Here is a 20,190-nt window from a genome sequence, read left to right on the forward strand (position 1 = left end):
CATTTCCTGTGACAATTTTTTGCCGACATAGCAATAGAGTGATATGTTTGACAGTTGTCATAAGATAGCATGTCAGAATTTGATAGAAACTTTTTTTGGTAGAGTTTTTTTTCAAAAATTTCTTCATATAAGTGACAGTTTGACAAATTTTTTTTACACCAATCATTTTTATTATACATTTTCCTTATAGATAAATTATAAAAACTGTATCAGTTTTTTGTATAATTATTTTCAGAAAACAAAAAAGTGTTGTACTTTTTGTCTTTTTTATATATATATATATAAAACTACAGTTTTTTAATTTTTATTTTATTTCAATTTAGCTGTTTGAATTTTTTATAAATAAAAAACAGTATATTTTTTAATAGCAAAATAATTAAAATTTTTGCATAATTGATAAGTAGAATTATTATGCATTAAATACAAGTTTCAGACTTGATGAAATGTAAATATGATAGTAAAAATTTTATTATGAAAATTGAGTTTTTGCATTTAAACTTCCATTAATTTATATACTTTAAATGTTATTTTTATTTTAGTGTAAATTTGATTATTTAACTTCTACATATCTTCTGTTACTGTTGAAGAAACGCAAAGGTACAACTGTTCGTCTACCTCGTCCCTCAACTCCATTGAGGGTACGTATATATCCAATATTATGTCACACATTTCAATTTTTTATACTTCAAATGCCCTTTTTATATTATGTTTCTGTACATCTAAATTTCTTTTTTTATATGTTTTCGTTCCAGACATGCAACAGAAATCTAGATATTCAATTCTCTAATTCTTCTCCACCATGTCATACTTCTCTAGAGAGTGGACTAGATGATGTTGAGCTGTTAAAATTAGCCAGTCCTATGAAAGATTCAGCAATTAACAAAGCAGATAAAGAAAATTTCCTATTACCATTGACTCCAACACCAAAAAAACATAAAAATAAAATGCAACTAGTAACAGTTGAAGGTATGAACATTCAAATTTGAGATATATATGAATTGTTAAGAACTAAAATTAAGAGTGGACATTAAACTAATTAATATTCAAACTATACTACAAGTAACAGAAAACTATAAAAATTATTTGCAACCTATCAAATTTTATCATAGAGTATATGAATAATGATAGTTTTTCTTTTAAATGATGATTAAATCTTTAAAACTCAAGTATAAATAAAAAAAGTTTATATATGCAGTTTCATTAAAAATATTTTATATTTTAAAATCATGGAATATATATATATATATATTTTGCACTAAATTAAATACTGAGGACTCTTCTAATTTTTCTTCTATTTTTGTCTGATTTAAGTTTTTAACTGCACAATTCATGTTTTTGAATTTATTTAAACTGATCAATTTTCACTAATTCTTTTTGTGGCAATTTAACCACAAAACTGGTTGTATTACCCATATTAAATTTACTAATTTTTCTTTTCAAAATACTGAAATTAAAGTACCTCTTAAGATTCTCTGGTGTAAAAAAAGAATAATAGGATTATCAGTTCATAGATATGGTATAGAATATAATAGACATCATAAAAATTACATATAATTTATCTATGTTGTTTTTGAAACCATGTTTGATAAATATATTGGACTTCAAAGTCCAATATAATTTATCACTACTAACTTGTAATACTTTATAAAAACTTCTATGCTTAAAGCTTAAAATAATAATCACTGTATACTTAGAAATATAAGTTAAGGTACATGGTTTATGAGAGATTTTTAAATAAAAATCATGTAATGCAAGCAGTAATAATAAATAAGCCTATGATAAGCATAAAAATGAAAATGAGATGATGCATTCATGTAGAATAAACTTGAATCTTTCCATCCTACTGACACTCTGAGGTTCTTTTAATTATATCCAACATGGATTTGGCCTGAACAACAATGGAAGCGGCCTGGTGGTGAGGGATGGGGCATGATATATCAGGGACAGGCTCATCCCTCAAAAAATTCTTGGGGATTTTCGACCGTTCGGATTCGAAACCGGTTTCCCCGAATTGTTTGTAGTTTAGTTGAATTTTTAAGAAAGTAATTTTTTCGTGCGATAATGTTTGTTAAAAATTTGTTTTATGTAGAATTCCGATGTTGATTCGTGTGAATGGTTAGGTAAAACCATTCCTAGTGACATCCAATTTATTTTTCTCGGGTAATAGTATGAAATTTAGCTCTATATTAAGAAACATTGATCTAAAATGTTTATTATAGTGGGAACATAAATAAAACTTATTTTTGTTAATTGTAAATGGTTGTTTAGACTTAGGGCAGAGGTGGCGAACCTATGGTACGCCTGCCCAAAGTGGCACGTCAAAGAAATCGTCAGCCACGTAACGTATTATACGATATCGGTTTATTATCTTTTTCAATCAGGTTCTTTACATTTACTCTAATTACAAGATATTATTTTATTTATTTAAATATAGTTTTTAAAACTCTTTTCGCCCTGTGGGTACTAAGAGGGCTTTTTTATTTAGCAAGTCCACAATAGGACAGCCGGGTGGGAAGAATAGATCACCACCTGAAAATTTTCTGGGGTTTCGACCTCGGGTCCACAAGAGCGATAAGCTACCACTTTGACCGCTTGGCCATTCCGCCAAATTTAAATATAGTTAATAGAAGTCTAAAACTTCTGCATGCATAATCATTTTTAAAGAAAAGTATGCTTAATATGCTTACTATGTGGCACGCAGACTCAAAAAGGTTCGCCATCCCTGACTTAGTGTATGGCACAAATTTAAACGAAACTTCGAAAATTTATTTATGCCATTGTTTTTATCTGTGACTGCGTTGGCACTCGGAATTTTAATACATTTCTACGGGATATTGTGTTTTAATTTGTTCGTTTATGAGACGCTTCAAGGATACAATTGAAGCTTCTGATAAGCGTGGAAACTTTAGCTACATCATTATTAATTGGATTCAGTGTATAACGAATCTCATTAATGATGCTTGAAGTTGGTCCATTAGGAAAACTGGTTTGCGTCAATTCCGCTAGATGGCAGTAGTCGACCAAGTGTTGTATCTGTGTTAATGATAACTTACATAATTTATGGCCAGATTTTATTAGCATGCATAAATATTTATTTAAAATATAAATCAATATTTAGAAGCAAGGTGTCATTGTCAATTTTATACCCCTGATAAAAACGAGACAGTTTGTTTTTTTCCAGCAGTGTTAATGATGCAAGAAATCGAAGGGCACTTTCATTAATCAAGTTGTGTTTTTTTATCTCGCACTGACGGTTAAGGAATGTAATATCGTGTTGAAATAATTATAAGTTACGGCTTGAAATGCGAGCTGAACACTCATTTCAAAATAGAAATTTACAATTAAAAGTAGGGAAGAATTAAGATTTTAAAGCGTTGTTTATATATTGATAGATAAAATATTATAGAAGTTTTAGATAATCGTTTGAAATATTAACTTTAGTTAGCAAACGTTCATCTAAGAACTTTAATATTTTTAACTATATAAACAATACTTCAAAATTTTCATTTTGAATCTTACCTTAAAAGTGAATTTAAATTATTTTTAATAAATTTAAAAATTCACAGAATAGTTGAAGATTACTAAAATAAAGTAAAATAATCTTCACATTTCGTCAAGTATTTTTTTTTTTATATTTTTGTTTGGTCTCTCAGCAACATAAATCTGACAATGGAGTCGTCCTTTTATTGGAAGCTCTCATCCGCCTCAAAATGTAAAATGTTAAAAAATTTCCTTCGACTAAGGCGCAATTATAAAAATATATTAACAAAATGACCGATAAATATATTTAAAATTCGCAGAATAAGTTTCACTTACTTTTTTAATACTTTAATTAATGTTTTACACTTTGAGGCAGATGAGCCTCCACTAAAAGGTTGACCACTGTTCTTGAGGCGTAAAACAAGACAAAAAATTGAAGACACTTTTTATTTTTCAATTGTAATATGAATTTTAAAATATCGTCCTGGCTTTTTTTTTTTTTTAAATAATACTCATGAAGATAAATTGATTAAATCTAAATCTTCTAGTTAAATTTAATACTAAATTCTTTAGAATTTAATTTTTTTACGGTTTAAATTACATTCTAAAGTAAATGATTTAAAATAATAGGTATAGTCGTGGGTTTTATTGTTAAGATATTAAAAAAATTAATTTACAATATATGAAGGGAAAATTGCAGTACCATTTTAGTACCTCGATGGAGTTGATAGTTCTGTTTTATGTAAAAACTAATGGTTAAACAAATAATGAAAAAGGAAGCTAATAAATTGTTTACTGTAGTTTTTATTAAACTTTATTGAATAATCTTTAATTTTAAAGAGATGTACAGTACTGTACAATACATGAGGTTTATGCTTTAGCCATTAAAGTAGTAATGCACTTGTCATTCTAAAATACTTTAGAAAAATAAGATCATCCGTAAAGTTTTTCTGAGAATAACATCCTAAGCAGATACTATAATATTAAAATTACATTTATAAGAATTTAAATTATAAAATATCTTAAAATTTTTCTCTATGAAATAAATTCAATATTGCAATATGTAATTTTAGATATGTTGTTATAAATAAGAACGTTCTGTGATTAGAATCGAATTTGGATAAATTAGTAATGTTAATTTAATGATGTTGGAAATAAACTAGAACTTAGCCGCTAATTATTGAAATGTTATATATAAACTTGTTGTTTATTTTATTTTTCTTAGCTGGACTGCCGCCGTCTCAAACTGTGGATGACTCCTTAAGCTGTATTCAAACTTGTCTGACACCTTTAAATGCGACAGGAGACAAATCGTGAGTTATCAATATTATACATTTTTTAAGTTAAGTAGACGCTAAACTAAATACATAATTGGATTCAACATAGCCTGGTTTAAACAGATGTTGTTTATTGCAACTTCATCTCATCAATATTAAAAACAATAAGAAAAAATCAGCCTATCACAGACGTACGTACTAACCGTCAGTTTAAACGTTTAGAAGTGATTAGAATTTTAACAGTTTGGCAATTTGACTAAAAAACAAATAGAGAAATTTTATAGCAGTCAAACTGTTAGCAATTTTTTTTATTTTTATTACTGAAGTAGCACCAGAAGCCGCCACGTGTCTTGCATATTAACACAGCATCTTTCTGTTTAAACACCTGCAAAGATGTGGGGCAGTGGCTCCCGTCGACCCTAGATTTGTCTCCTTAACACCTGTACAGTTAGTCAAAACATCCCTTTTACTTGTCAGGGAGTGCAGTGACCTCTAATGGCGCACGACGACATTGACCCCGAGACCGGCGAATGTTAACACACCTGTTAATTGCCTACCGGTGTCGACACAGCTGTGCAATGATCCGCTCTGTGATTTAGCAGGTTATGTTTGATTGTGGGCTGCAAACACGTGCGATTCTGCGGCTCTACACCTGCTCAAATCGATTTTAAATATCTAATACCTCCCGCTATCATCTGCATACTTCCCGTATGTTACCAACTTAAAAACTGCGCGAGCTGTCAATTTTTAATCCCGTTTTTGAATTTTAAGTAGAAACTTTACTTTTATTATTCTCTATTTGCGGAAGGACACCAGTTTTCTTATGTGATAAGAGATCAAAGGACATTTTCTTTCTCGTTTTTTTAAGTGCTAATAACCGGATAAAATCAGCTGTTTAGCCTGCAGTGCTCTGCGTGATGTGCATCGTTTTCTGTGCAATTTTTTAATTATTTTGCACCCCGTCACGTTATTTTTGTAAATTGCTTTTAAACATAGACTATGTCCTTGATTTTTCATCACTTCAAATTTCTTGCTAAATACGGCATATTTTATGTATAAACTTTACAAAAAGTTTCTCACTCTCTCCCTCCCTCTCCAACAGTTTAAACATACATCTTATCTACAGTTCTAAACAGTTCCCATCATAAGCTATCACAATGTGATAATTTCAGCTAATTAATAACAATAATTATTATTATTCCAATTATAAAATTTAAATAAATTTATTCTAAATTATTCAAATATTTTTTACACTTTCTACTTAAACTTGTTTTCAAGGTAATGTAAAAAAAAATATATATATATTATCTATGGGTAGTGCTTGATGTCATGATGGAGATTATGGTGTAAGCAATAATGGTTAATTTTTCCCAGTGAAAACATCTTTCTAAATTGAATGTATGAATATGAAAAAGCAGTTAAACTTATTATTATATATAATTCATAAATATGAAAGAGCACTTTAACCTGTAATTAAATCCAGTTCAGTAATTATTAGCAATTAATTGCCATCTCGTAATTTTTACTTTTTATAAAAAGGATCTTTAAATTATAGATTATGAGTGATATGGTTTTTTTTTCTTTCTTCCGTCCTTCCTTATAAAATTATATTTAATTTTCACATGTTCATTTAAAGATTTAATTGCATTAAATAAATTTTTTAATACGCAATTAAATTTTTAATACATAAAGAATTGCGAAATTACAAAAAATAGGTATTAATTAAATTGTATGCTAAAACTTTATACATCAACACTGAATTATAATTAATGGTATAGAATACATTGTCTGTAAAAAAAATATTTTCTATAAAAGACTTTAGTTAGTAGTTAAATAGACTAAAGCTTTCAGTTAACACTATATTTAAAACTGTTCATACCAAAAGTTATATGAACACAAGTTATAATGAATATCAAGCAATAATTTTTTTATGTTATATTACTTGAGAATTATAACATAAACATACAAATTTTCCATATAATAATGTAGTTCATATGATACTAAGTTACACAAAAAAGTCTTTTCAAATGATATAAATTTTTCATTACAACATATATCCTCTATCAAGCATTATATAATTTATAATAATAATAATTTTTTATAAGAATGTATTACTTAAATTATACAAAATATAAATACTGTATAATACATGAAGAAAAAAATTCTGTGAATAAAGCAGCAATTAAATATTTTTCAGTTTCCTTTTTAAAATTAAATTTAAAAAATTATAAATAAATAAAAAGCACTAACTATTTTCAGTGCTTTTTGTTACTTGAAAAGTAAATTAAGAAAAAATAGGATTACATTATCAGTTAGAAATTATAAATTGCAATTAACAATTTTTTTTCTCCATTCAGAAATTGGTCATCTTTGGAAACGGTGTTAAAAACTCCGGTGGTAAGTATGCCATCGACACCAAAAGAGTCGTCAGCCAGGAAGGTGTTTGGCAGCATTGAAAAAGGGTTAGACAAAATGAAAACTATGCTAACACCAAGAAAACGTTTGGGCTCTTCAAACGGAGGCAGACCTCGAAAAGTAAAGGTTTGTGTCCATTGCCAAAAAATTTTTCGATAACTCTACAATTTATTACACTCCTTTACTTTTCCTGTCTTTTTGAATGAACTGAACAGAAACTAGACACTTTCGCGAAAATCAGAATCGAGTTGATTCGTATATGAATTACAGGTCTAACTTTATAAAGATAGATAGGCCTATAATTTATGTCCCCTCTCTGTAATTTAAGTTTTCAAAGAGACAAGAATATTCTAGAATGTCACAGAGTCCCACTGTCTCCAATATTCGTCAACACGGTCACTTTCTAGTTTTGCTCTACTGTGTAATTGTAGTCGGATTAACAACGTAGCAGTGCAGATAGATGGCTAAGATCAGGTGGCGGCTTTTTTGAGGGGGATGGCTATTAGAAGGTAAATTACCCATAATTCGTTGGCCCCGAGGACCTACCGCCCAACCTTTTACTACGCTTGTAACTGCTACTAAGATAACTGATGCACACCTGTTGAACAGTAACTATTTTTTCTTAACGTCGTTCCACTTTTTTTTCTATCCTTTGTCTGCGCTGTTGCATCAGATAACAGTTAAATCTATTTTTCGTTTGATATTTTATACATATAAAGAAATATTAACCCTTTAAACACGGTATTATACGCGCGCGCCATATTTAAAAATTCGAAAATGTGTAAAAGTACAAAGCAGTTTTTTTCATTAATAAATTGCTTTAAAATATTTTTATTTATTTGGCATATCGAATTTCATTTCTGTAATCTAACTAGAGACACGAGAAATTTAATTTTAACCCCCCTTGACTCTTTTAATGTATTCTATCAATAAATACTAAAATTGATTTTTTTTAAACTATAAAAAACAACTTGGCATGTTCAGAAATTAAAATTAATTTCTGAATTTTTTTAATGCTTAATTGCGGCAATGATCCGCAATTAAAGTTGCTTTATCTTTCCACTAGACAAAAAACTAGTAGTGCAATACCTGGAGCGGTACACCACATACGGGACATCTTGACGCCTTCACACCTGTATCGGAATGCGAGCGGAGGTGGAGACGCAAAGTAGAGGGGGGAAAAAGTGCCAATCCCGACAGGAAATGGTCATTAGAGCAGATTGAGCATTCTCCAAAATTTTTCTTTAAGCACCGACTACGGCGCCTCTCCACGTCCATTTGCAGAAACGTATTTTTTAAAAAAAAGGCCGATAATGTCGTTTTCTCTGTTAATTCTGTGACGTTATAGGAGAAGTAGCTATTTATTTCTATATCGTCAAGTAAATTGATCTGCTCCATTTTTTTTTAATTATTTCTAGACTTTTCACAACGTTTCCACAGTACCAGAAGGTATTAATGCCGAAAACATACTTCTTTCATTAAAGAATGCTTTATTTAGAAAGGGAATACTCTGCAAACAAGAAGGGTAAATATATTTATTTATTTAGATTAAGCAATATTTTAAAGTATCTGATTTAGTATATTTTTCTGTTACTTTATCCCGGAACTTGTATACTTAATCGACCAATACATCGGTTTCTTGTAGTAATGCTTCTCTGATTGGACAATTTCCATTATATGGGTGGGTTTGGGATAACGGACGCAGTTGCAATTTATGTCGATTGGTCGGTGGTTTTTCTTTTTACGTCATTTCCCTCCGCGTAACGTTACGCGCTGTATTTTTCGAATAAAAAAAAATCCTGCCGTAATTTTGCTTTTAGCAAAAAAATTCGAAAGTTTTTATTATATTTTGTATCCTTGAGTAATTAATGACGTTAAATCTCATGTGATTGATACTTTCGCCATACCGTCTGACGTCATGTTGGGTGTTGTTTCTCTAAAATTTAAAATAACACGACACAGTTTAATTGGTCGACAGAACCGGAAATAGTGTGTTAATCTCGTGTAATATCGTAATTAGACCTTTTATCGTGTGTAGCGTCGTCATTAAATTCAGTTTATTCTCATGTATTTGAAGTGTTTAAGTATCGATCCCGTGCGACGATTTTTATTTGTTACGTGCTGTCGTTATAAAATTGAGTTTTCTCGGCCTTGCTACGTCACGGAATGATTATTCTGTTTTTAATTTTCTCGGCATCATTCCATTTTTTGTCGGTTCCATAGCAAAAATTATTTCACAGATTTTATTTTACGATCGTATAATATATGAGCTACGTCACTTTATACCCCATTGTGTGACGTCTAAGTTACAATAGCAATATTTTTTAAACGAGATTTATTAACAGTTTCGACATTTAACGGGTTACCGGACTGATATGGAGAGAGAAAAAAATAAAGCTTTATTCTTTATTATTAAATAGAAACAAAGATTTTTTTATGATAACTAACGTCACATTTAAAGTCGAAAGGCTTTTTATGAATTAAGGTGGAGACGAGCCGATTGTAATTTCATCTGTTATTAATTTAAAGGGTTCTCATAAGAGAAGTTGCCAGGGGCTAATCTTTCATTAAATAACGGAGGGTTGTTGACAAGCGGCAACACAATAGAACAATAATTAGCGGTTTACGTCCACGCTTTACATCACTTATTTAAATACAATACGTAGCTAGATACAAACAATGGTTTCGGCGGTAAACCCAGACACTGTTGCTTGTAAATTATATAGTGCAGTCCGCTTTGTTTTTTCACTGCTAGATGGCGTTGTGAACAATCGAAAAAAAGTGTCGTTTCCCCTTTTCACAGTGGTCCATTTTGAATTGTCAGACAATAAGATCGTGGAAAAGTTTCCGTGTTCGTTTAAACCCATTTTTAGACATTGTCGACTATATCTTAATTCTGGCAAGGTTTTAAAGCTATGCTTAACTATCGCTTCTACAGTTCAATTGAAGTCTCATATTGTTTGTAGGTAAAAATAATTGTTTAAGGAATACAACATACAATGCATTAGAATACATTGTCTGTGTCGTAATATATTGTTGTTAAATGGTTTATGTATATTATTATTGTCTACTGTACGTGTTTAATTGTTTTGTGTGTTTGTTGCGTATATATGTTGGTGATTTGTGTGTTTAGTGTGCGTAGGTGTGTGTTCGTATACGATATTGTATAAGATATTATATTTATTTATTGTGTTAAACGTGGTTTAAATTCAAACTAGTATTTCTCAAAAGTCTGTTCTTTTATTTAACGGCATGACGCTTCATAACACAGGCATGCGTTCTTGCGGTTTGGGTTGATGGAATCCCTCCTGGATTTTGGTATGTTTAAATTCACGTGATTCACGCTGAGGTGTAATGGTCACTGGGATGATTTAGATCTCTACTTCTGCAAGCAGCATGCTCTCCTCTTAAAGGGGGAGCTTACCGAATTAATCTATTTTGGTACAGAGAAGAGCGGCTCTTGTACAATCGGCAGGATAGTGTGACATTGACGCGACAGGAACAAATGTAGTGTGACTCGCAGGAAATCCCCGGGGAAGTGCTGTGTGTCACTGCACACACTACCTGCACTCCATCACCTGCGCTGTGATTTATAGAACTTATTAACTCCATCTAATAAGGTTATCCACTATCAGCTATCTTGTGTCACAATTCGATACAATTAAAATGCTGCTTCTAATACAACACTGCAATACAGTCTCGCTGAGGTAAATTAATATGTTCGACTTCCATACGAAAAACTGAAGTTAGATGAAAACCAAAAACCACACCAAAATCCGGAAAAATGTCGTGTTATACTTGTGCCGTGTAATTCGCGCTAATTTTAAAGAAATTATGGTAAAGGATCAATTGTAAATAACTTCCTCTTCGAAGCAAACAATAAAAACGAATTATTGAGGTTGGAGAAGAGGTTTTTCTAACAATTTTGTCCCAGAATTGTATCATAATAGCATAGTTTGTCCGATCAGAGATGCTTGACAATTGGGTGTGGAAGAGGAAGTTCAGCATCTATATAATGATCCACCCCCACCGGTTTTACGTGTTGTAGTGCGTTCACCCATATTAATTACATTATATTACCATCTTTAAAAATTATTATATTGGAGGAAGAAAAATGAGATTTTTACTTTTGATTCTTTCTGACTTGTTTTAGATACGTCCTGCGAGGTAAAGTACGTGATTCCTTTGGAAGAACAATGTTAACTTTTGAACTTGAAGTATGTCTTCTGCAGAAACAGAAACTGTTGGGGATTCGAAGGAAGCGATTGAAAGGAGATTCTTGGCATTATAAAAAAATCTGCGAAGAGGTTTTGAGATTAGCACAATTGTAATATTTTACGAACTTTGTAATGTGTATATAGATATTAGGTAAGGCCACCTTTTAGCACTTGTAATTAAATTTAAATATTAATACTTATGTAATTGAAAGTCTCCATTTTGGTTTTAAAATTGACAAATATACTGTGCCTCTGGCAAGATTTGAACCGTAAAGTAAATATTGTTCATTACAACACCGATTTACTTAATTTTGTACTAACCGGTCTACAGTATTATGCAGTAAAATTATGTTACAAATATATTATCTTATTATGTAATTATGTGGAAAATCCGTATACTGAATAAACTTAAAAACAAACTGAAAAAATCACATAAAACGAATTTATTGACAGAGTAATCTGACAGAACGCGTACAAATAAAAAAAACAGGTATCTAGTGGGTGTCGGTGTGCCACCGGAGTTTTACCCAAAATTGTGGAGTTTTTTCTTGGTGCACTGAGTTCTAGGGGATGCGTACCCAAAGAAGTAATAAAAAAAAATAGCGACAACAATAATAAATAAAACCAAGTTTTTTGCTTTTTAAGTAAAACGCCAAATTTGAGGTCCTTTTTTAAGTAACTTCGCTTCTTCTCCATAAATAGTCGTGACTACACGAGATGACTGATGATGAGGTAAATGCTGAGACGCAGCCATCATTTTCTTTGGTATCGAAGCTCCTTAATCCCGTAGGGCCCGGGTTCGAGTCTCTTTTGTTTAGCTGACTAAAGTAACGGAGGTTCTGTTAGCACCTCTCTAATTTAAAGCTGTTGGGACTAAGCGAAGGTGCTGTTGTCAGACCTGTGGTCGGCGTCGTTGCGGTCCTTCCTCCATAATAGTAAGAAGGATCTGTGGAAGGGAAGTTGTTAGTTCGGTTCGTGATAATTACGAGGGTGGTAAATACCATACTTACTTATTATCCCTCCCGAACTGTAGCCGTAAGCACTGTATGCAGCTGATGAGTACTGAGTATAAGGGGAAGTGTAGGAATAATCTGTGGCTGGTACACCTACGGTCGAGCCGGCCACCGCAGAACCTGGAACTGTATAACAATTATTAGTTTCTGTTGTTTTCTGTAATTTTATTCGTGAAAATATTCAATTCCTGCTTTGAAAACTCGCGTATGTCTCTATACAACGTTAAGCTATAGTATACATTCCTATATTAACTGATAATTTTAAGCATGAATCTGATGTTTTCACATTTTACTATCGAGTTATAAGCAATATCAACAACTTATTTTTCATTTTATTAATTGATTTTTGTGCTGTTTGCAGCGAGTTTTTTATTACATTGCCATTAGGATTTCGTAATTTAAATGTATAATGAATTTTTTTAATCTTTATTTATTACTTAAACAAATTTTGGTAATAAAAAAGTGATAGAGGGTTGTTGCATCCTGCACGATACTGTTTGCGCTCCGTGATTGATTTGCTGGCCATGCATCGCTAAGTTTGCCCTCGTAATTGCTAATGGATCAACAGCCTGAAGGCATGCAAGCCTTCTAACGCCTGCACGCATCAGAGACAATATGACTTATATTCTAAGGAAATATGTGATTAATTTGATGATTTATGTTCGGATCAAAAATAGTTCTTTTATGACGAATTTGCCATTTTAGTTTATTAATAGAAAAGATTACGGATTGTTTTAAGGGGAATTCTACTTGTTTTAATCGGTTAAAATAAGACCTTTATACATATCAACTTTCGAATGAAAAAAAAAATATATATATATATATATATATCGAACACAATAAGTATAATTGAATATTCAGAATACTGAAACATATCGAGGCCAACAAGATTTCGATATGCTGGATGGATATAACGCATGCATACACACATACACACATTCATACACATACGAACGTCATGACAAAGTACAAACTTGCCTGGATATTGTCCATAGGTACCGTATGTGCCGTACGTATTCGCATTTGTACTTTGGACGGGCTGCAATACTGTAAGACAGGAGGAGGTAGTGACAAGATCTGTCTTGGTCGGGGACGGCGTGTTACACACTTCATTACTGCCTACTGAGAGGAAATATGCCGGATATTTGATGTTTCAAATGGATTTTTAACAGTCTGGTAGACAAAATCCTGCTTCTTTCCTCTTATTTCATAAAAACTGCGTTGCACTCGCGTTCTTTCTAAAATAAGAGCTACGTTCCCTTACAGCATGTGCAATCAACGTCAGATTTCACATGTTTTAAGTATACGTAGCGTTTCTCTGAAGGTGAATTGCAAGCCTTCAGCTGTACCATCAACACTCACAATTCGAATGGAGCGAAGCACAGATATTTATTCTACCAGACTGCAGTATACAAGAATATATAAAATAAAAACCAATTTCCACTCCCATCACCACTTAAAAAAGGGAAACACCAGATTGTTAGTTGCAACCACCTCTTCGCAAATGCAGCAAATAAATATTAGATGCGGAATTTCAGGCACATAAAGTACTACAGCCCCCTTTCTCCAAGCTATTATTAATATAGTAGTAAATGAAGTGTTACCTGTTTGATAACCCGAAATGGTGTCTGTCAAACTTCCAGTGTTTCCTATTAAACCGTCTTGAAGACTAATGGGAGTCATTGGAGTCAAAGAGCCACTTCCTGCAGAAGAGAAATCGTCTGGGAATTAGTTGACATCTTTGTCTGCCCTCTTGATCATAGTAATGAATTATTTCTACTATAATATTAAATTCGAATAAGTGATTTATGTGTTCTTTGTTGGATAGTATAAATTGTTTCGAATTATAGTTTTCCTTCTGACAACCCGACTACTATAGAAACAAATGATGTTAAATTTAGTAAATGATGTAGGCACGGTTTACGCTAGCAAGAAGAAAAAAAAAATCCCGTCCCGACCCTTACTTTTGACAAATTAGCCATTCGATTTACTTACGTAAACAAGGCGATACGTTTGAGAGTTTTTTTTAAAGTTAAATTACGGTTTTACAATGTCTTGTTTTAATATATTTCGGATTGCAATATGTAAAATTTTACAAAAAAATCTTTTCGAGATGATGTCACATAGCGCCCAAAATGTCAGCGACCCCCCCAGTGCCGTCAATTTTTCAGATAACACGAAAGATTTTTCATGTTATTCATCACTTCTTAATTTTTTGCCGCCTTGAGGCACATCTAGGTCGTAAGAAGCAAGGTCCGCTCGCGAGATTCAGAGCAGAAAGAGGTAAAGTTGTTTTTTGGTAATGTAGGCCACGAGGGTTAGTTTCTTTAATCGCGTAAAAAAAAAGGATCTAACATCGCCCTTCCCCAAGAAAACCCGCTTTTCTAGGAGCGCTTCTCCGTAACGCGCACCCGCACACAAACAAAACTACCTCGTGACCTCACAGGTGGACATTAAAAAGAAAAAAAATGTCGAAACTGGACGATGAGGTCGCGTCTTTCATTTAGTCTTCTTTTCTCTATCCCGACGTCTGAAAACATGTGCAGGCGCCAACAAGTCGGGACAGCTACTGTCCAAATGGTTAGAACCATCTCCGCCCCCGATTGTGTCCATGGCTGCGGGTCTAAGACAAGCACTACCGTCGGCGGAAATGTCAAATTACCTGGCGACATTCCACCTGTCATCAACGCCTCCTCATTTGGCTACCAACTTGTACGTAAGCGGCATCTCGGCTATTATTACGGACAAAAGAGTCCTCTTAAGATCTTAAGACCCGTGCTATTTCTATTTTAAATCTCTAAATATGGCAAAAATAAGGGGGTGAATTTTTTTTTTGGGCAAAGTAAAAGATATACTCTGCACGGACCACCGAAGGCAACTTACCTAGAGGAGGCGAATAGACTGCTGTAGATTGGACGTGCGACGCCATTGATGTCAGGGTCGTGTCGTAAGGTACCATTTCCTGTTTCAGGTGGTCGTTGACGGATGTGGCCACCGGATTGAATTGCTCCCCGTATTGCAGAGTATAAGGGGAACCGTTTGGAACGGTCAAATCTGGTACCATGCCTGTCGTTTTTAACGTGTCGTCTTGTTTCGGCCACTTCGCCCACATCTGTAAAGAATGTTTTATTATTTATTTATCTTCACTATCTAGAAGGTAACTTTATACAAATATTCTGCTACTGTACACTATGAAAACCGTAAGATATACCAATTTTCGCAGTCGAGGAATCAAATTTCTTAGGTAATTTGATCAGTTCATTATAAAGATATTCGAGAATTGTTTTATATAAAAAATTCAAAGAAACTATCACAAATAAACTGATTCATTAAAAGTTATTTTTAATCCAATATGAACGTATCATAAATTGCGGCCATCTTAATTTCGTTGTTTACATAACTTATTTTTTGCAATTCCACTAGCTTTTTAAGCACAGAAACAACCTTTTAATAATTTAAATATTCGAAAAATTATTTAATTTCAAAATTAATGCTCATTATTTTTAATTATTTACGTTTTTTTATTTGGGTCGCATCATTTCTAAGATGGCATCGGAAAGATGATGCAAACGGCTCCTGAATTAAAAAACTCTATAATTTTTTCTAAGAAACAATATATAATAGCTGACCACCAAGAGAAAGTTAAATATGTTTACTATATGTGCAATTATTCATATTAAGAGATGAGTTATTGACTACTTAATTTATATTCACTTTACGAACAATAGGACAATAAATTCGAGTAACAATTATAGAATACTTAAAACACAAGCAGTCATATACGATCCATTGTTCTTTCAAATAACTCTCTACTCTGGTGTCTTCAAGGATGCTTTACTCCTTCCGGTGAGTTGTAAAACTTTCACTAGCGAACTTTAATAAGGAATTATTTTAATTGATTTAATTCATAAAAATTATATTTTGTTGGAATAATGAATTCAATATAAGCTTAAAATTTTTCGTAAAAAAATTGCCAAGAAATGCTGAATTTAAGAGAGAATTTTGGTGGAAAGGATTCGTGAATGTCTTTATACTAAAATTTACCTAGTTCCAAGTTTTCAGCATAAAAAAAAAGTCCCGCAAATTACCACTAATTTCATGCCTTTTCACAGTTCTTACGGAGCTAGTTGTGTTTTTTAACATGGACTATCCGATATCTAAAATGAGTTCCAGCATCGAATAGTGTAATTTGTCGGGAGAAGAAGGGCAAAACCATCACGAATTCTCATAATTAGATTAATGACACCTTAATTAATAGAGGAAATACGGATTTCCCTGTTGCGAAAATACGCGGTGAACGACCGATATTCAAAAAGAAGTAGAAAAAAAAAATGGCAGCTAGTAAGACCACCTAGGTGGCAACCACGTCTCGACGATTACCCGAAAACGTAGTCTGTTTTTGGATGTGGCGATCCGCTCGGATGATCAGGAGGTTTTCTACTTCCTACCTGACACGAGATGGATTCCAACTCTGACTGATCGCCTGCTTTATAAACGGGGAAGGCGATTTGGCACGCGCCAGACTCCATTCTACGCGTGGCATGCACGAAAAACGAATGCATACTTACGTTCGTATACAGTTGCTGTTCCCCATTGTACTGATTCCTCTGACGTTTGCTTTCGTCATCCAGGTGCTCACCGTTCAGATCTCTGCTGTCTATTTATAAAAAGAAAAAGAAAAATAAATACCAAGCTCGATTAGGAAACTAAATCTTAGAAGTTTATTATATTAAATTGCATATTTTTAAGCCATTACGCGAGTTAGAATCGACCGAAGGGGGGAGGAGAAGATAAAGTAAAAGTTACGAAACTAGAAGGGTATCCGAGTTAGAGTAACTAGAACACCCCATTTACGGTTTGCTATCGACAGGAGTCGAGAAAACAAGGTAGGGCATTCGAGCCCCCGGGGGTGGATATTAATCATATGCTACTACAGTATTATTATAGCTCAACTCCAGGTGCTCCCGATACCCTTTATGGAAAGCTGAATAGAGAAGGGAAAAGAGAAACAGTGGTCTTCGTTGATAAAACTTCCTCCATATCAATCAACAACGCTTGACAGGAGAAACGGGGCTCGACTCTACTTTTTCTACACGTCCTACACCCGAAATACAATGTATGATGGAGTTAAGTACGCAAACGGACACAATCGTTTAGTTTATGATCGAAAGGCGTCAATTAGAAGTTCTTGGAATCTCGAATATGTCCAGTTTGGGTGAGTGATTAGGAAAATTTATTTTTGAGACATCTTAATGCTGTTGAATGAAAAGGCTCCTTTACTCCATACCAGTTACCGAGAAAAATAATATCTAGAAATATTCCCCCTCCTCCTAGATGAGATGGGTTCGGTTTCACTAAACGTTCTGAAGTTAATTTACGACAGCTGAAGCTCGTTTCTTTCGTGAAATTTGCTTTTGATTTATTTGCATCAGGCTCTCCTCGTCTACTAACTTAAAAGATTACAAAAAAACATTTAGACGTATTTATATATATTACAGACATATTGAAACGGGGCCATCGAGAGGGGGAAATTAGGGATTTTTCTCCCCCGGGCCCGAAGAAAATTTAGGGTCCTCTACTGTACCCTAAGTTTTACTAACAAAAAATATTTAAGATTTTTTTTATTGATTAAAAAGCATTTCGCGTATTTCATTTGTTCAAAAATAAATTGAAACGGGCAAAAAGGACCCGCTTTAATCCCAAGGCTTCACACAAGCTATTGGAGGCCCTGTTTGCAAAGCGTATTGTATTGTATTTTCGACATAAAAATGGTAAATTCTTAAGAAAAACACTACAGAAATGGTCAAGTTTGATCTTTTAACACTTTCACAAGTCAAACAAAAGTTTAAAATGTTTTGTTACCCGATTTAAAGTATATTTCTTTCGAGGAACATCGTTAACGTGCCAAAGAACATGCCGAAATATTTTTTTAAAAATAAAGGAGGAGGGAACTTTAAAGAGGAATCGGATAATACATCATTATTGCGCTATTGTTAAGAAAGTTTATTTTCTAAAGTTAATAAAATGTAGGGAAAAAAATCAGTTAAGTTGTTTCATTGTACCTTTTTTCCGTCTCGAGTGAATCAAATTCAATAAAAAAGTAAATTAAAAAAAACGTAAAATTTCCTAGTAACGTACTATTGAGGAATTATTAAAGCACGTTTTGTTACAAGAAATTAATCATTTTGGGGTATAAACACACAAAAAAAGACGTTCAAATGAAAGTGAAGTGGTTCAGTTGGTTTATTATCAGAAGAAAGAATAGTTTTTCAAAATTAAAAAAAAAACGAGCAGTTAAATTTTTGAATGGCTTCTCTTTTTGACATTTCAAACAAAGCCAAATTCGAAGAAACAAAGAAGAATTTGAACCTTTTTTTTCACTTGTAGAATTTTTCTTGAAAATTATCAACTGGAAGAATTCCTATAGAGATCGAAAATCGATAAAGCGCAGTTAATTTAGAAAACTACCACAAAAATTTCTGTTTGAAACCATTTTTTTTTTCCTATTTTTCTGGATGACTAATAACATTTAGTGGTGCACGAACATTTTTTAAAGCTGTAGATTAGAAATATATATATAATAACGTGTTAATAAATCCTTCAATTAACCTTTTATAAAGCTTATTTTTTTATATTTTCGTGAAGGAAAAAAATAAAGTAGAAAAAATAGAATCCTCCACTCAAATCAAATTCTAAAAAAGTTCAAGCAAAAGTTGACTATAAATAAAGTCAGAATCATTACAACAGAAATCATTTGGGCTAACGATGTAAACGCACGCCATCTTTGTCATTATTGTCCATTCGACTTTATTTTTTCTTCCTTTTTTTTAGAAGTATTAGATACACGCTTGATGAATTCTGATCATCTTCCCGACTGACCGCTCCTCGTTGCAATTGAATTTTTCAACGATGGACACACGATCCTTCTTCGAGATGCTTCTTTTCCCCCTTTTTTTATTTTATTGTGGATCCGAGCAGGAGCACCGCTAATCTTTATTCGATACCATTATAAAATATACATTTTATAAAAATCTACTATGGAATCTTCTTAGAAAACCATTCTGCTCAATGTCTCTATTGTAACTTGTGAATTTCTGCATGACAATCAAAACGCATTGGTTCACAATGGAGTAAGAACTGTTTGAGCCATGAAAGAACCAGTCTTGCAGGGGAGGTTAGATAAAGAATATTTAAATTACTTAAGATAACTGCTCTGTTGATAGTGTTTATAAGCATTTTGTTCAACTGATAAGTGCTGTTGTTTGTAAAGAATTGATTAATCGTAACTGGAAAGCAATAACAGAATTTCAAATGAGACCAATTGAATACTGGAATGCAAGCGTAATTAATAATAATTATTTTTTTTAAATTATTAGTAAAACAGTTTAATTGTATTTCAAAAATGTAAACATGTTTATAATCATGAACATAATTAAAAATTAATTAATTTTAATTAAAAAGAAACGTGATTTAAATTATAAATTGCGATCTACTACGACTTTTAACTCGTTTTAGGCCTGGAATTAGTAAGAAATTTATGGTTTTAGGCTAAAACAATCTTTAAATATTTTAAAAACTAACAGTACAAGTGATTATAATAGAAAACTTAAGTTTAATGTGGAATCTCGTGTTGAAAATTGGGTAAAAAATGTAAAAAGTTTAAGTATAAGCTTACAATCACTATCAGGTTACTACAAAAGGTTAGATTAATAAATAATAATTAAAAAAATCTTCGAATTTTATAAACTAAAAACGAATCAATTAGCAATTAATTAAATATAAATAATT

The 20,190-nt window shown here is 32.3% G+C and overlaps 2 protein-coding genes across 4 annotated transcripts in view; one reads left to right on the top strand and one right to left on the bottom strand.

Moving 5' to 3' along the window:
- Window positions 1-11,816, top strand: part of LOC111622750 (maternal embryonic leucine zipper kinase-like) — a 38,297-nt gene extending 26,481 nt beyond the window's left edge. Inside the window, exons 11-16 of one of the 2 annotated variants that reach the window (XM_023365172.1) lie at window positions 540-638; window positions 753-966; window positions 4,706-4,793; window positions 7,115-7,298; window positions 8,591-8,697; window positions 11,326-11,816. In XM_023365172.1, the coding sequence (XP_023220940.1) occupies window positions 540-638; window positions 753-966; window positions 4,706-4,793; window positions 7,115-7,298; window positions 8,591-8,697; window positions 11,326-11,503 (870 nt within the window). In that variant the 3' untranslated portion in view covers window positions 11,504-11,816. The remainder of the gene's footprint in view (window positions 1-539; window positions 639-752; window positions 967-4,705; window positions 4,794-7,114; window positions 7,299-8,590; window positions 8,698-11,325) is intronic. The other variant, XM_023365173.1, reaches the window with a different exon arrangement.
- LOC111622751 (paired box protein Pax-5-like) overlaps window positions 11,810-20,190 on the bottom strand; it is a 31,556-nt gene continuing 23,175 nt past the window's right edge. Inside the window, exons 6-10 of one of the 2 annotated variants that reach the window (XM_023365176.1) lie at window positions 16,971-17,059; window positions 15,286-15,514; window positions 14,007-14,105; window positions 12,400-12,528; window positions 11,810-12,335 (exon numbers count right to left, since the gene is read on the bottom strand). In XM_023365176.1, the coding sequence (XP_023220944.1) occupies window positions 12,232-12,335; window positions 12,400-12,528; window positions 14,007-14,105; window positions 15,286-15,514; window positions 16,971-17,059 (650 nt within the window). In that variant the 3' untranslated portion in view covers window positions 11,810-12,231. Of the gene's footprint in view, window positions 12,336-12,399; window positions 12,529-14,006; window positions 14,124-15,285; window positions 15,515-16,970; window positions 17,060-20,190 lie in introns of both variants that reach the window. The other variant, XM_023365174.1, reaches the window with a different exon arrangement.

This window comes from Centruroides sculpturatus, unplaced genomic scaffold, assembly GCF_000671375.1.
Source record: "Centruroides sculpturatus isolate CEXI.00-Female unplaced genomic scaffold, Cexi_2.0 scaffold309, whole genome shotgun sequence".
Taxonomy (NCBI): Eukaryota; Metazoa; Arthropoda; class Arachnida; order Scorpiones; family Buthidae; genus Centruroides; species Centruroides sculpturatus.